The sequence below is a fragment of the Adiantum capillus-veneris genome, chromosome 10, assembly GCF_014529385.1.
Source record: "Adiantum capillus-veneris isolate H3 chromosome 10, ASM1452938v2, whole genome shotgun sequence".
Taxonomy (NCBI): domain Eukaryota; kingdom Viridiplantae; phylum Streptophyta; class Polypodiopsida; order Polypodiales; family Pteridaceae; genus Adiantum; species Adiantum capillus-veneris.
In genome coordinates this window covers 154,465,416-154,479,894 of record NC_140940.1, presented here as the reverse complement: position 1 = coordinate 154,479,894, position 14,479 = coordinate 154,465,416, and the positions used below count along the sequence as shown (strand labels likewise).

General features: G+C 40.9%; 1 protein-coding gene across 2 annotated transcripts; it reads left to right on the top strand.

The window, feature by feature from the left end:
* The first annotated feature begins 8,588 nt into the window (after positions 1-8,588).
* Positions 8,589-14,096, top strand: LOC147449904 (uncharacterized). 2 transcript variants are annotated; one of them, XM_086522728.1, is made up of 6 exons: positions 8,590-9,797; positions 10,404-10,442; positions 10,544-10,652; positions 10,748-10,849; positions 13,563-13,664; positions 13,764-14,096. In XM_086522728.1, exons 3-6 carry the CDS (start codon positions 10,572-10,574, stop codon positions 13,851-13,853), a joined length of 375 nt encoding a protein of 124 aa, XP_086378854.1. In that variant the 5' UTR covers positions 8,590-9,797; positions 10,404-10,442; positions 10,544-10,571; the 3' UTR covers positions 13,854-14,096. The 2 variants fall into 2 exon arrangements, with proteins under 2 accessions (XP_086378855.1, XP_086378854.1); XM_086522729.1 differs by having other exon boundaries at positions 8,589-9,797; positions 10,404-10,652.
* The last annotated feature ends 383 nt before the right edge of the window (positions 14,097-14,479 follow it).

Below are 14,479 nucleotides of genomic sequence, written 5' to 3'. Positions count from 1 at the left end.
TTGTTCTTCGGAATCCTCCTCTCTTACGGGAGAGAGTCTTCTTTTGGGGGTCTCATCAAGTGGCCTCCTAAGCTCTCTCTCCTCTTGGAGAGGAAGGGAAATCCCATAAGCACAAAGTTGTTGGGTAACTTCGGCTTGCAAAGCAGGGTTGCCCATAGCTTGTTGCAACCTAGTAACAAGGTAGTTAACAAACATGGGGGCATCATCATTAGCACCTTCATGTGCAAAATCAAAGTTATCAATGTTCATTCTACTCTCTTGGTTATTGTCAGCCATGCTAATTAAACTTATGTATAGATTACTTTGTGCTTTGCTACCCTCAAAAACCTTAGTTGCTACTCTTCTTTACCTTTGAAAATCAATCCTCAAGCAGCCACACCCGTGGTTTAGACACTGTTGATTACAAAGACTAGTGGAGAGGGTCTAACATTGCTCGGTTGATTATGGTTCCTGTTGTGCTTGATTGTAGCTCAATAATGGTTAAAAAGCCAAAGGCAAGCCCCAAGAGGCTCCATTATTAAGACTATAGTTCCCAGCGGTGTACCTCGAACTAAGTCCTTCTCAACCAAGATAATAGATCCCTGTCCCACTTACCCTATTGCAATAAACATGCCCAACATTTCATGGACAACTTAAGGACCTCTCTTCTTAAGCAAGAAAAGAGAAACCAATAGCTCTAATATCAATGTAATGGAAATGGCCTATGAACTTTTAGAATAGTGGAATTGGGAGAATTAGAGAGAGCATTTTTGTGAGACTACTTTGAGAACATAGAGGGTGAACTTATTTAGCGGTAGCAACTTAACCATAATACTTAATTAACTTGGCGAACAATAATTTTGCAAGAGCGAGAGTTTAGAGAACTTGACAACAGTTGATGACCTGATTTATGTGGAGTTGGTCCCCCCTCCAATAAGCTTTTGCATTATAGATTCTCCCATCAAGAGAGACTTGGTACAATACAATCTTTGTGTTCCTTGTGACCTAGGTGATGCAATGAAGATGGAAAGATTCATGCATCACAAGCATAACATAGACTTTGTAAAAAGCATTAACCATCCCCGGCCTCAATCCCAAGGCCTCAAAAACCTTCAAAGGTGGAGAGAGCTAGTGGGGAATGAGGATACGAAAGAGGAAGAAGAAACATTCATAGGAGAAAGAAATAGTTCCTCACTTATCATCACTCTTCTTGCTTAGCATACATAATAGCATAGTAATGAAGATAGAGAAGATGGCAAGCTTAAGCATTGGATCATGGCTCTTGGTTGGATTTGCATTCCATAGCCAAGAGTTTTGGTGTAGGCTCTCAACTTCTCTACAAGCTTGGAGAAGGAGCTCCATCTCCTTCTTCATGAGGGCCACATGAAGAGGAGATTGACAAGTGTCCTAGATGCTTTCTTTGTACCAAGCTTGCCTTGTCAGGGTGTGTGTGTTCTCTCTCTAGCTCCTACAATGAGGGCTCGCCCACCCTTGTGTAGGGATATGCATTGACTTTTTGAACACTTTAACCCCTCAAGCACCTTAGTCATGGAGCACCTTAGCACCTTAGTCATTAGCACCTTAGTCAGCAAGCACGACAAGCACCTCAAGCTTGGGCCGGGTTCCCACCTCAAGCACAACCCTAGCTTGCCTAAGGTCAAAGGACTTTTAACACTAACCTTTGGAGGTCTTTAATTAAGCTAACCCTAAGTTCTTTAAGATCCATTAGCTAGCCTTGCTCTTTGACATACCATCTCTCATTTCGACCCCTTTACCATTGGCCCCGTGTTGAGATGATTTGTAAGAACATGTTTGTATTCTAACCCTTGTTCTCGTTTATTCTCTCACATTAAATGATCAGTTTAATATGAGAGAATCATTTGGGTTGGTTAGATATTAAATTTTATGACGCTCTCTCTCTCTCATCTCTCTCTCTCTCTCTCTCTCTCTCTCTCTCTCTCTCTCTCTCTCTCTCTCTCTCTCTCTCTCTCTCTAAGTGTGGCGTGTGCCTATCATCGACGATCATCCATGAATACATGTGTGGAGACAACAATCCCGGCACATAGCTCAATAAATTTAACGAGGATGACCAAAGTTAACATGCCCCCCTTCTTTATGTAGATTCCGACCTCAAAATTTAGGAAGGTGTGTTCGAAAGTAGAAATTGGTGGGTCCACACGGATGGGTCTCGTAGCGGTTAAACATCTTGATGAGAGTAGTGGCACATGGACGTGCTCTCAATCAAGAAGTTTAATACTACAAGAGGTTGCAATGGTCCTCTGCAAGAGCTCGACTCTTTAGCTTCACTCGAATACTGCAAAGTCGACCAAAAATGGCATGGTAACTGCATTCTCATAATAAGAAAATGGATAATTAAAAATCATATGTAGTGAAAAAGCACGTAAAGTGATTGGTAATAGAATATTAAACAATTTGTTGAGCAATAAATTAAAATGCAATAGACTCAAACACTTAAGGACTCGTAAAGGTCAACGAATCAAAAGGTCTAGGGTCGCTAATTTAACTATCAATAGGCACTTAAGGTCAACTATTAACGCCCATGGACAAGCTTCTCGATTCTCTATGGTCAATTAAGTTGTTTAATCATGAGAGCAGAGTGTTTCATGTCCCAGGGCTAATTAGAGGCTATACCTAGAAGACAGTCTAGTTAAGATACGATAAAGGAAATCGCACATGAAATCATCGCCTGAATGATTCTTTTGTTTGACCCCCCAAAGTGTTTATGATAGATTCTTTGTTTCCATGCAGAGCCTTAATTGATCTTTTGGAATCTCTTTGGTTCAAATTGATTCAATTCATTGATGTGTGTGCTTATTTTGTATGCATGGGGATTTTTACTTCTCAAGGAAAAGTGCCCACACTGGGAACCTCTAGGGCTCTAGTACCATAGGCTATTAATACATGTGAGTGAAGTACCAAATCAAATCGAGATTTCCCTTCCAGCTTAGGTTTTACATTGTTGGCACTTTTGCTTTTTGTTTTTGGTTGTTTTTCTTTCATTGCATTTCCATTTGTAACTTAGTAGTCGCTTAGGAATCCAACATAACGTTTCCTTACATTTCTTGGGATGAGTAGAGCGTCTCTTATGAGGCTTCTGTTTTGAACCAGATTGAGCATCAAAAGTGGTTGTTGATGAAGGTTTAGGGACCCATTTGTATGTTTCCCTTGTCAAATTACACTGAGTCTTGGGTACCTCATTCTTTGTTTCAGCCATGGAAGTTGAAGCTCTAGAGGGTTTTGTTATAGGGACATACGTTTTTACCTCTTGGATATGCAATGTTCTATTTTGTGTTTCCTCGGGCATTTTGCACAGCCAATTGAGGCATATCCTTCTCCACAAGTGCATTTTGCACAACCAATTGTCTGTCTTCATCTAACCGCTCAAGGATATATAAACGCTCAACTAAAGGGTCCCAACATTCTTGTGAAGCTACTCGAAGACTAGGAATGACAAACTCCCATGGAATAACTGCTTCTTAGCCATATACCATCTTGAATGGTATACAATTAATAGCCACTTTTTACGTAGTACGATAAGCCCATAGAGATGATGTTAGCTTCAAATCCCAATTTGTGCTATGATCCTCTACCGTCTTGGTCAAGATAGAAATTAAAGTATTGTTAGTACTGTCAGCTTGGCCATTTTCTTGTGGATAATAAGGTGTCGACTTACGGTGGGATATCATGAAGCTTGTCCTGAGTTCCTTTATCACTTCATTTATAAAATGAGTGCCATTATCACTCACAATTTCAAAGGGACAACCAAATCATGTAATAATGTTCTCAAAGAGAAACTTAGCGGTTGACCTTGCATCAGCCTTACGTATCGCCTTAGCTTCTTCCCACTTTGTCACATAGTCAGTTGCAACAATAATATATCGGGATTGAGTGTTACGGGCTACCGTACTAATTGGGCCTACAAATTCTAAACCCCATATTTCAAATGGTTTTATCACTTTAATAGGATGTAAGGGCATCCGATCCTTTTTTTGTGTGGTCTTGCAGCTGTCTAGTCAATTCTTTTGTTTTTTTCACATAACTTTTGGCCAACAACTTGTCTTGTAGTTGTTTGATCAATTCTTTTATTTTTTCCACATAACTTCTGACTGACAACTTTCCTTTATCAAGTTCACAAAGAATATCTTCATCCCCCCTATTGTTTGAGTATTCCAACTTAAAGGCTTTAATGAGCTAGGATATGATCTTAGTCTCGACGGGATGGGTAATTGTAGTACCATTTCCTAGCTGCGTCCTTTAGTGTGTGAGGAAAATACTCCCCCCATTCATCTTCATCAATATCAGTTCTGCATACTGCTCAAAAGCTTGTATGTGTACATCGGGGTCATCCTTTTTCCTCCTTTGAATATTGAAAAAGATATTTTCAGGTCAATGGAGTGTTCCTTGCTTTTGTTGATTCTGGTCCTACATACTGGCTTCTTGTCGCGTGACTTTTTCTTGTCATAGTGATCAATATCAGCCTCACAATTCTCTGTAAATCGAGTTGTCTTCTTAGTTTCCTTGTGTGATGAGCGATGAGTTTTTTGACTCCTGTCACTCTCATCAGTCTGTTTTTTACTTTGAGATCCATGACACCTATTCCTCCTTGCATCCCTTTCAGCTCTCCGACACCTAGAATGACTAGAATGTTGTGAATCCCTTGATTCTTTAGTAGTGACCCCTCTTGGAGCGACCTCATTTTCATTCCCAGGGTGCGGATAGATTTCAGAGCCTACTTCAATCTCCTCTAGAATCGGACTGATCCTTTCTTGGTTTTCTATAAAGTGAGTTGTTAGTTGTCGACCTCTTGTGCTCGATCTGGGTGGCATTGTGGACATACTCTAGCTATAATACCAACTGGGAGGTAGTTCATCTGTCTTAGAGAAACTTAGCTCAAACCACCTTGATCGCCAAAATGAAATGAGCTGAATGTGTTCAGACAGCTATTCCAAATTGGTACTTAGAACTAGAGATGTCAGATTCAGAATATTTAGAGAGCACTTCAAACTAGTGGAAGACCAAATTGGAACTGAAAATACAAGACACTGTAACTAAGACTGGAACTGGGATTGCATTCAACATAATCTGTTTACAACTAGTGAGCATGAAGTATACCAGTAGTTGGCTTTGGAATTATAGAAAGAGAGAGAACACAAAAAATGATTACCAAGTGATACAAAGAGCACAAGTAGCTCACAATCTAGGCATCTCAAGGATCTTAGGGAATCAAAAGTCCCACAAAATGAGTAACGGGTCCTATTTATAGGCCGTCGACTGACTGATTGTGCACTATCAATTATTGTGGTAACTCGTTGGTTATTGCTTTTGGAAGCTTCATACATCCACCAGCCCTACTACAGGTAGTTCCCGCCTTCTACATTAGCCAAGCTAGGAGAGAAGAGCCAACCAACACGACAACTTTTAGCACAAATACCTCATAGTAGAGGGCTTGTGCATCGATGCATATGGTATGATAGTACAAGATCATGAGCTAGAAGGGACTGTGACAAAAGGAACTTGTTTTCTTTGAGGATGGTAAAAACCATTTTAGTAAGAGAGGTATGCCCTTGGTAAAAGGCTTTGAAATGGAAGATATGGCAACAAAAGATGCCATTTTTTGGTGAAATGCTACAGGCTACCATGGCCTAACCTTCCATCGACATGATGCTACAAGCTATCGTGGCCTAACCTTCGATCAAGACAAAACACCTCACAAAATTTGGATCTAAGACATACATAGTATGTGAAAAAACCATCAAGGAGAAAGAGAAAAATCGAGCATTCATCAATATTGCCAGTCGAAGCTACTTGGTTTATAATCCTTGGTTGAAATTAGCCATATAAATAATGCTTGAGCTCTGGAAGACACAACACATTAAGAGCTTTAAGCTGGATAGAATCCAACATCGTGATTCTTCAAAAACCTCTGACAATGCAAATGTCACTCACTGCCGCGCGTATATGACATGCTTAACAAGAAAGAGAGATCCTATTTCTCTAATGCTATAGCACTGGCAAAAGAGGGAGTGCATATGGCAGCTGGAGATCACAAACTTATATTAAACATTTGCTCATAAGACACAGTACCCATTGTGGGATTCTTAAGAGACCTAAAAAAAGATCACGTGTTCAAGAACCACTTGAGGAGGATGCACTTGTGTACCCATAAAATGGCTTGTTACATGTATGATGCACTTGTGTACCCATAAAATGGCTTGTTACATGTATGATGTACAACCAACCGGCTGGATTCGATGGTGATGAAACCATGCCAGGCCTACCTCTGTCACGCCGCAAAAGACATGCTCCACCGGTGCAAGATTTGAGTTTTCAACACAAAAATCATGTTGTCACAGCTAAGGGAGGATAGCCAATAGCAATATGAAAAAGCTAAAGAAGCTGCCAAGGAGGCAGGCTTTTGATAATGTTAGATGGACCATTGCGGAGATAAGTTGCAATGGTTCATCGAGCGGCTTTGAACTGCACTCCCTTCTACATGAGCCTGAGGAATGAGAGTCCTTGGGCGGCGGGCCTGTTGCTTAGGATGCTTTCACAAACATACGTCCATGGTCTGTGGACAAAAATGAGGACCAATTAACGTGCGCCACTTTGAAATGGCCATCCGAAAGGGATTCACACTAACGCCATGGTCATAGGTTGGTGCTTGCGTGGCAGCCTAGTCACGTCTGTATCATGGGCGACCCCCCCCCCGGCCCAAACTATGGGCAAGCATTAGAGGTAGACATCCAAACCATGAAACTTTTGTCCGCAATTTGTGAAGAGGGTACCATCCAAATGCAAATCAATGCGATTTGAAGGGCACCTGTATAAAACCCACGGGGAGTTTGGACGCCGATCGTTTGTGAAAGCGCCCTTAGATGAGGGGCATGTTGCTAGAGCCTAGGCCACTCCAATACTTTCTCAAAATAAAGGCACGGAACAACCCCCTTGAATCCCTCTGTCAGCACCGGGTGGTTGTAAGAGAAGAAGAGTTTCACATTGTCCTCCACAACCTTCTTAGGGCGGGTTCAGACTGCACATTCCTTGCCATGCCCTCGACCTGCACTTTTCCACTCACCAAAGTGGTTCCCATGTAGCAAAGTCCACACGGTTCATATTGATGATCGCCATGCTCGCCACGTCAGAAGCCCTACACTTCAACGCATCTACATTACCTTGAATCCCACTAATATTTGGTCACAGTCTTTGAGACTTCAAAGTTCCTCCACAAAAGAACCTTAAAGACGTGACATTAGGAGTGTATTGCAGTGTGTATGAGAGAGTGTTTGAATAAGACATTACATGAATTATGGAGAGGAAGGAGAGAGATCAAGAGAGAAAAGAAGAAAGGGAGGGGCTGGGTAGGTTCAAAATAACAAGTATAGTGAGGGCCTCAAACACATAAACCAAATTAAGGAAAGTAATACAGATGTGGAGGTTTAGAGGAATCATCTTCACTGGACTGAGGCTCATTGCGGTCACTTTCGGAGTCACTTGAAGGTTCCTCACTTTTTTTGCAATATCGTCAGGGAACACAAGTTGTATCTGCCTCCACTTGAACTCATTGTACATGAACTTTGCTAGATTATCACGTCGATCAGAACCATTGCCATGCATACTAGCTTCTTCACCAGCTACCACTTGCCCGCGTGCAATTGTGTCTGAGGTACTCATGGGTCTCACTGCTTGGAGCTCAACTAAAGAGCTCCTAGCACTGTGAGTGGGCTCCTCTTCTAATTGCCCAGCCCTGAGGTCTCCTTCTACTTCATTCACCCAATCCATGTCAAACAAATCTTCATGAACTATGCAAATATTATGCAACACTAAGCAAGTAGCAACCATTGAGGGCACATTTTGCAGATCCATATCGCATCTCTTTAGAAGCATGTGAAAGCGAGCCTTAAGCATTCCAAAAGCCCTATCCACAGGCATTGTAGTGCTTGATTGAATGAAGTTCCATTGGTACTTGAGGCGGGAGAGACCATACTAGCTACCCTTGAATGGAACTAGCATATATGGACGAGGTGGGTAAGCACAATCTCCCAAAAGACAATACCGTCCAAGGCGACCTACTTCACAACGCTTTCCAATTTCACTATAACTGAAATTAAATGAGTCATGAATAGAGCCAGCCCATCCAACATCATAATCCCATACGGTATAATTTGTTGCAACTGTACATTGTAGAAGGACAGAATGGAACCCCTTGCAGTTATAATAATCTACATTGTTTTCCTTAGGTGCTATGATTGGTATATGCAAACCATCAACAACACCCACAACAAACGGAATCCCATGTATCCTCTCAAACTCTTCTGCTTGTTGGAACATCCTTGATTATGAAGACCATCGTAGTTACATGTCATGCAGACCACACACTTTGATGGCATGAATGAAGTCAAGCACAATTCCACATGTAGTACTCTTTGCACACTAGTACAGATCTGCCAAAACTTTGAGGTTGGTACCAAAGGCCAAACAATGAAGTGCCAAACATACTCTGTCTTCCAAGGTAATGGCTCGACGCAAGGGGGTATTGCATCATTTCCTAAATGGTGCTACCCTTACACACAAGTGATTGAATGTTTTCTTGCTTATTCTTAAATAGCTCTTAAGCAGACGATGCTCGGCAGCCACCAACTTTTTGTGATGCTGCTGACGACACGTGGCTACTGACAACCTTGAGAACCTCCTCCTGTGCAGCTGAACCTTCACAATTGTCTTTTCCCTGCTGCTGTCGATGACGCACGATAAGCTACAGTCGTTGGTTCCAACACCTGTGCAGCCTGAACGCCGGCTACTACAGCAGGCACGTGGCCTGTGTGACCGGCTACAGGCTGAGTTCTAATGCCAGCAAGGCTGTCAGGGCTGTCAAAGCATTACGCGGGCTATCAAAGCATGCAGGGCAGTCAAAGCATTAGGAGCTGGTGCAGGTTGCATCACAGAGGCTAGGCTAGTGGAGTCGAGGCATTGCCTCGAGGCTCTCTGAGTATCACCATCGAGGGAAGTTGGCAGGAGTTTTGAGAGGGAGAATCTGAGAACGAAGCTCATTGGTCGCACAAGGATTTGCCAGAGCATGGGCGGGGTGGGAGGCCAGAACGTCTTTGGAGTTGCCTGGGCATGACTCAGCCTCGTCTATATCTCACACGGGCAGTTGCAGATGGGATCGGCGCAGCATGTTGATGGAGCCATTTGGATCGTTCCATGCCATGGCAACCTTGCCTGCAAAAGCAAATGACAAAAAGGCTGCAACGCATTAAATGCAGCATCGCTAACAGCCCATTTTCCAGCGTGCACTTCTCTCCAGTTCGGCGAAAGTTACACCTTTGCCCGAGTTTACTGTCTTGCAGAGGCTTGCATCCCTCAAACTCTCTTCTGAGCACTTTTCGGCCATGGCGACCTTGCCTTCCACTTCGACGCCTGCTCTCAACCTCAGCGTTGTTTATATATTTTGAACTAAGCCTGCATTCTATGGCAAGGGCACTTGTGCTCGATTCCTATGCATGAGCTACAAGTACTGCCTACAACTGCTTTTGGCCATGTTGATCGATGCTTAACTCTGTGGAAAAAAGCTTGAAGATTAAGCTTCAACTGCCTCTTTCCTTAGCTTTGATGATGTGCAAGCATTATAGCTTTAACAGTACTAAATTATAGTGTGAATTCGGGCATCTGGTTCTCCGAATGAGCAATCAACACAATTGTCAAACTGGGTGAAAGAATCAATTTTGGAGGCGGAGTTTGGGCAAAGCAGCAAAATCAACACAAGGTCCCAAGTGGGCAAAGTGTTACTCTAAATGGAGGTTGGTACTTTATCGTGAGCTTTTTTGCATCATTGAAGGTTTTGAATACGTTTTATTTTGTTTGTGATTAAAGTGAACTAATATTGTGGAGTGTGAGACGCATTAACTCGCTGTAAAATCAAGTATATAATGAATTACATTTAGAATTTTGTGTCTTTAGAATGGGGCTTTTTACATTGAAAAGACTAGAGAACATGACAACACGACAGTGCGATATTGTCAGGCATTGGAAGATTGTCCCAATAAGAATAGAGCTTTTCAAAAAAGGATCGATATGATGCGTCATTTAGAGAGTTGTCATCAAATTTTCATCACCATTCCAAAGCTACCATGTGGTCGACCTAAGGAGGGATAGATGATTCAAAAGCCCACATCTTCTAGAGCAATCTAGCAAACCAAGAAGCACTTCACTAACTTAGAGTTCAAGATTAAGAATGTTAGAAACAAGCATCTACTAGATATAAAAAAGAGGGCACCGATCATATGGAAACGTCGACAATATCGACCACGTAAAAAGAAAACCGATGAAACATATTATGAATGGTTAGATTCAATGTGAAAGAAAAGATGGAGCAATGGGAGAATGAGATGCCACATTGTGTGCAGATGATTGAACGACATATCAAAATCGGCTACGATGATGTGGTATGTAGCTACTAAATTCATTTGTTTTTTTAATACATAGTGTAAGCCAATCATTGAGTGAAACATAACTATTAAATCTTTTGACTATACATCAACAATAGAGAAGGAAAAAAAAAACGTAAGAAGGAGATGGAGGAGCAAGCTAATGAGAGTGATGAGAAGGCACAAGAGGATAATGTCCTCAAGCAAAACCATGGGGAGCCCACTTTTGTAAGCCACTCACCTCATCCAACTCTAAATAGCCACATTGTATTGTTGTCCAATACCATGTATTAAAACGTTTAGTGTTAATTTTATTGATATAGATGTCACTTGGAGTTGAGAATACACAATCACCCATGGCTCCGCGAAAGTCTTGTAGAAGATCAATTTCAAACTCACTTTCTTTGATTACTGGTATACGACAGGTAGGGCTTTATATCGAAGTAAGATGAAAAATTGATTTTTATTAGTTCTTTCACTTATGGTTCTAAAAATTTTTATGTTCTCCATATTCTTCCTCGTAGCCAAATTTGTATGCTAAACCAAAAACTCCAAACCTACACCTATAGAGATAAACTCCCCTATGGGGAGTAGTGGGACTAGAGATATCTATGGCACCATTTCTCAAGGTATTTTTGATTGGAAAAGTCCACCTACATCATCTAAGGCTTCCAAGTTGGAAAGGTGACTCCTTTCTCCTTGACCTTTAGCTCTGTTTTCTGTTGCATGCACAATTAGTGATTGGAATGATGTATTTTGCTATGGGATTGTGGTCTTTATAGTGACATGGTCTTCCATTTGAGATCCTCATGTTATGGCATAGCAGTGGATTGCAATATAAACCTCATCAATGACATCGTATCTAATGAAGCCAATACTTAGTCAATGAATATGTTTGCCTTGTAAGTCTATTATTTTCTTCATTAGTTATTGGTTTTTTGATTCATTGAGTACTAATAAGTAATAAACCACACGTGGATTGTAGATGGATGGAGCACATTTTTTCTAGTGACATTATTGAGCATGTTTGGTTCATGGATAGTTTCTAGTTTTCATATATGCTCACAAATACAAGTCAACTTGCTGTGGAGAATTTCTTTGGAAATGTGGACTTAGCAGCCCAAACATTTACATTCTTTCCAATTATCAATAGGTATGAGGAAATTTGTCTCCCCTAAGATCGCTAGAGTTCGTCTTAAAGTTTAATTAATAATAGAATTTGTGTCACTTTAGATCACATTGGACTCTCATGGTATTTTATAATGGCCATATTCCCGCTTGTCTGGGTTGCCATTTGGGCAAAGTTCACTCTTGTTTTTCGACTCCTTATCCATGTGCTCAATAATTGACTACTTGCCACACATAGAGAGGTACTAGTCAAAATTTATTGGTTGTATGTATATATCCATAATTATAAATAAGTACTTACATGAAACGAGCGTGGTTTTCTTAGGGCACTCGCACATTTCTCCAACTTCTGCTCACATGAGGTTATTAAGGAGGAGCTTTTGAAACCTCGACAATATTGTCACATTGACTCAATAGAGGTTTGATGAGTACTTTTGTAGGTTCACTCTGTAACATTTAATGGCCTAGTAACTTGTGTGTAGCGGAAAATAGCATGAACATAGTGAGCAACAATAACACCTAGTTAGATAGCATGAACAATAATTCAAAAGAGAGAGAAATTAAGCAATTGACAACAGTTGAGGACCGGATTTGCATGGAGCCGGTCCCCCCTCCAAAAGGCTTTGTATTATGGTTTCTCCCATCAAGAGAGACATTTTACAATACAATTTCTTGTGTTCCTTCAATACTAGCTAGTGCAATGAAGATGGAAACTTCATGCACTACGCAAAACACTTATCAAACAAAACATCAATTCCCTCACTGTCTCAGACCCAAGACCTCACACACCTTCGAAGATGGTGAGAGCTAGTAGGGTATGAGAGTAGATTGAGAGGAAGAAGGAGTATTCTTACGAGAAAGATGTACATCTCCTCACATAATCACTGATATTAGCGTAGCTTAGCTTAGTAATTAGCATGGTAGAGGAGATGAGCATGCATTGAAGCTTGGCTCTTGGTTGGATTTGCATCACAAAGCCAAGAGTTGTTGGTGTAGGCATGTAGGTGATAAGCTTTCCATTAAATCTTGAGAAGGAGAGAGAGTCTTCTTACTTCACACATGAGCTAGTGTGAGTGTGTAGGTGATAATGCCTTTGAAAAATCAGTCTCCCTCTCTCTCTTGGTCGACCCCTCTTGCTATTTGCTCTTGCTAGCATCCTATTGGACCTCCCCAGGCTTAGCCAATGGTAATTAAGCAGCATACGTGATAGCCTTCTAACATGTGTCCCCCTTTCCCCTTTTGTGAGAGCTTTAGGTAATTATTTAATTCAACTAAACTCTCATTGGGCCCCTTTCCCTCCTGGCCAATAGGAATCAGGCAAGCCATTGGGCTGTTGAATGCTCATTGGTCCCCTTGGAAGACTATCCATTAGTCTTCTAGAGAGCTTAATTCTTATTGGTTCTTTTATTAAGTGTTTTTAAATTAATTAAACTAAATTTACTCTAGCCTAATTCTCATTGGTCCACCTCCAAGGCCATCCAATAGGAATTGGGTACACCTTGTGAGCATCTGGGCTAGGGAGCTGACATGTGTCCCTCATTCCCTTTGAAGGGAGGTTGTGTGTGTATGAGTTTCTCTCTCATCCCCTACTTCTTGGGCTCGCCCCCTCCTATGTAGGGCTTGACAAAGACTTTTGGGACACACACACAAAGCATCCAATTCCCCCAATGTTTGACCTTTGGACACAACCTTTGAATTTTGGAACCGTAGTATTTTGGAAGTCTTAATGGGCTGAACCTTAGGGTCTTTTAAGACCATTGTTGCACATTGCTCTTTTGCAGATGCCCCCCCCTTTGGATCCCTATTTTCCCTCCTTTGGATCCCTATTGTGGCCGTTCTGCTAGCTTAACCAATATTCTAGCTTTTTCTCCCCTGGCACTTCCCCATATTAAATGATCATTTTAACATGAGAAAATCATTTATGAGAATTAGATATTGATTATTATGACATACTATAACTGTCATTGTTCCTTGAATGATATCTTTCTTAATTGATGCTTTTTGTAATAGACACCTATGCAGCCAAATGGGTTTGATGGTGGCTATTATGTCATGACAATTATGAGATTTCTCATAATTGGAGGTTTACAACACAAAAGATCAAGGCAATGGGTATGTTCTTGGGCTTTGTTTCAATCTAAAAATTATGTAGATATTGTGTGTTTCATATGTTTAACTTGTGTATGCTAAAATTAGTTGTTTTTTTTGTAGCTATCAAAAAAAATGTTCAAGCATGAGGATGTGGAGGATACAAAGAAAAGCTTGCATAGTTGGACCCAAAAGCTCTTGGTTGATCATTAGGGACTTTATATTATGGTTCATGGCATGTCACCTTTTATGGCGTTCCATTTTACTCTCTTATGGTGATCATGATTTTTTTCATTGGCCAATTTTGTAATGGAAACTTTTTGAGAACAAAAAAAGACTTTTGTTTTGGCCAATGGCTCGCAATTTTCAAATGGAGCCTTTTGTAATAGTTATGTTCAATGAGAGCCAATGAGCATATGAAAGGGATTTGAGTTATATTGATAAGGTATTGCAATAGAGTTTCTAGGCCACATTTTTTGCATTGGTGTATCAATTTCATTTTAAATGGTGGTTGATTATGGTCTTGAGAATTTCCAACTTAGGGCAATAGAGTTTTTATGCCACATTTTTTGCATTGATGGTTGATTATGTTCTTTGGAATCAGAACCAATTTGCACAAAGTTGAGATGTACTTACAATGTAGTGAAATGGACAGGATATGCCACAATTATTTCTTTTTTGCTTTGGTCTTCTCATTTACTTACAAATGTACACAAAGTATCTTCCAAGGGTGCACACTAAGCTTGGGTAAGACGTTGGAAGAGAGGTGAAAAAGCAAATATGATCCATAATAAGAGATGTGGCAACAAAGAAATGTCATGGCGAGGTCATATAGTTTA

Bases quoted from the DNA above. Each gene is read 5' to 3' on its own strand.
- LOC147449904 (XM_086522729.1), top strand. From the start codon at position 10,572: ATGGAGGAGCAAGCTAATGAGAGTGATGAGAAGGCACAAGAGGATAAT. The intron at 10,653-10,747 runs GTAAGCCACTCA...TTATTGATATAG, and splicing joins ACCATGGGGAGCCCACTTTT to ATGTCACTTGGAGTTGAGAA. The intron at 10,850-13,562 runs GTAGGGCTTTAT...TTTTTGTAATAG, and splicing joins TGATTACTGGTATACGACAG to ACACCTATGCAGCCAAATGG.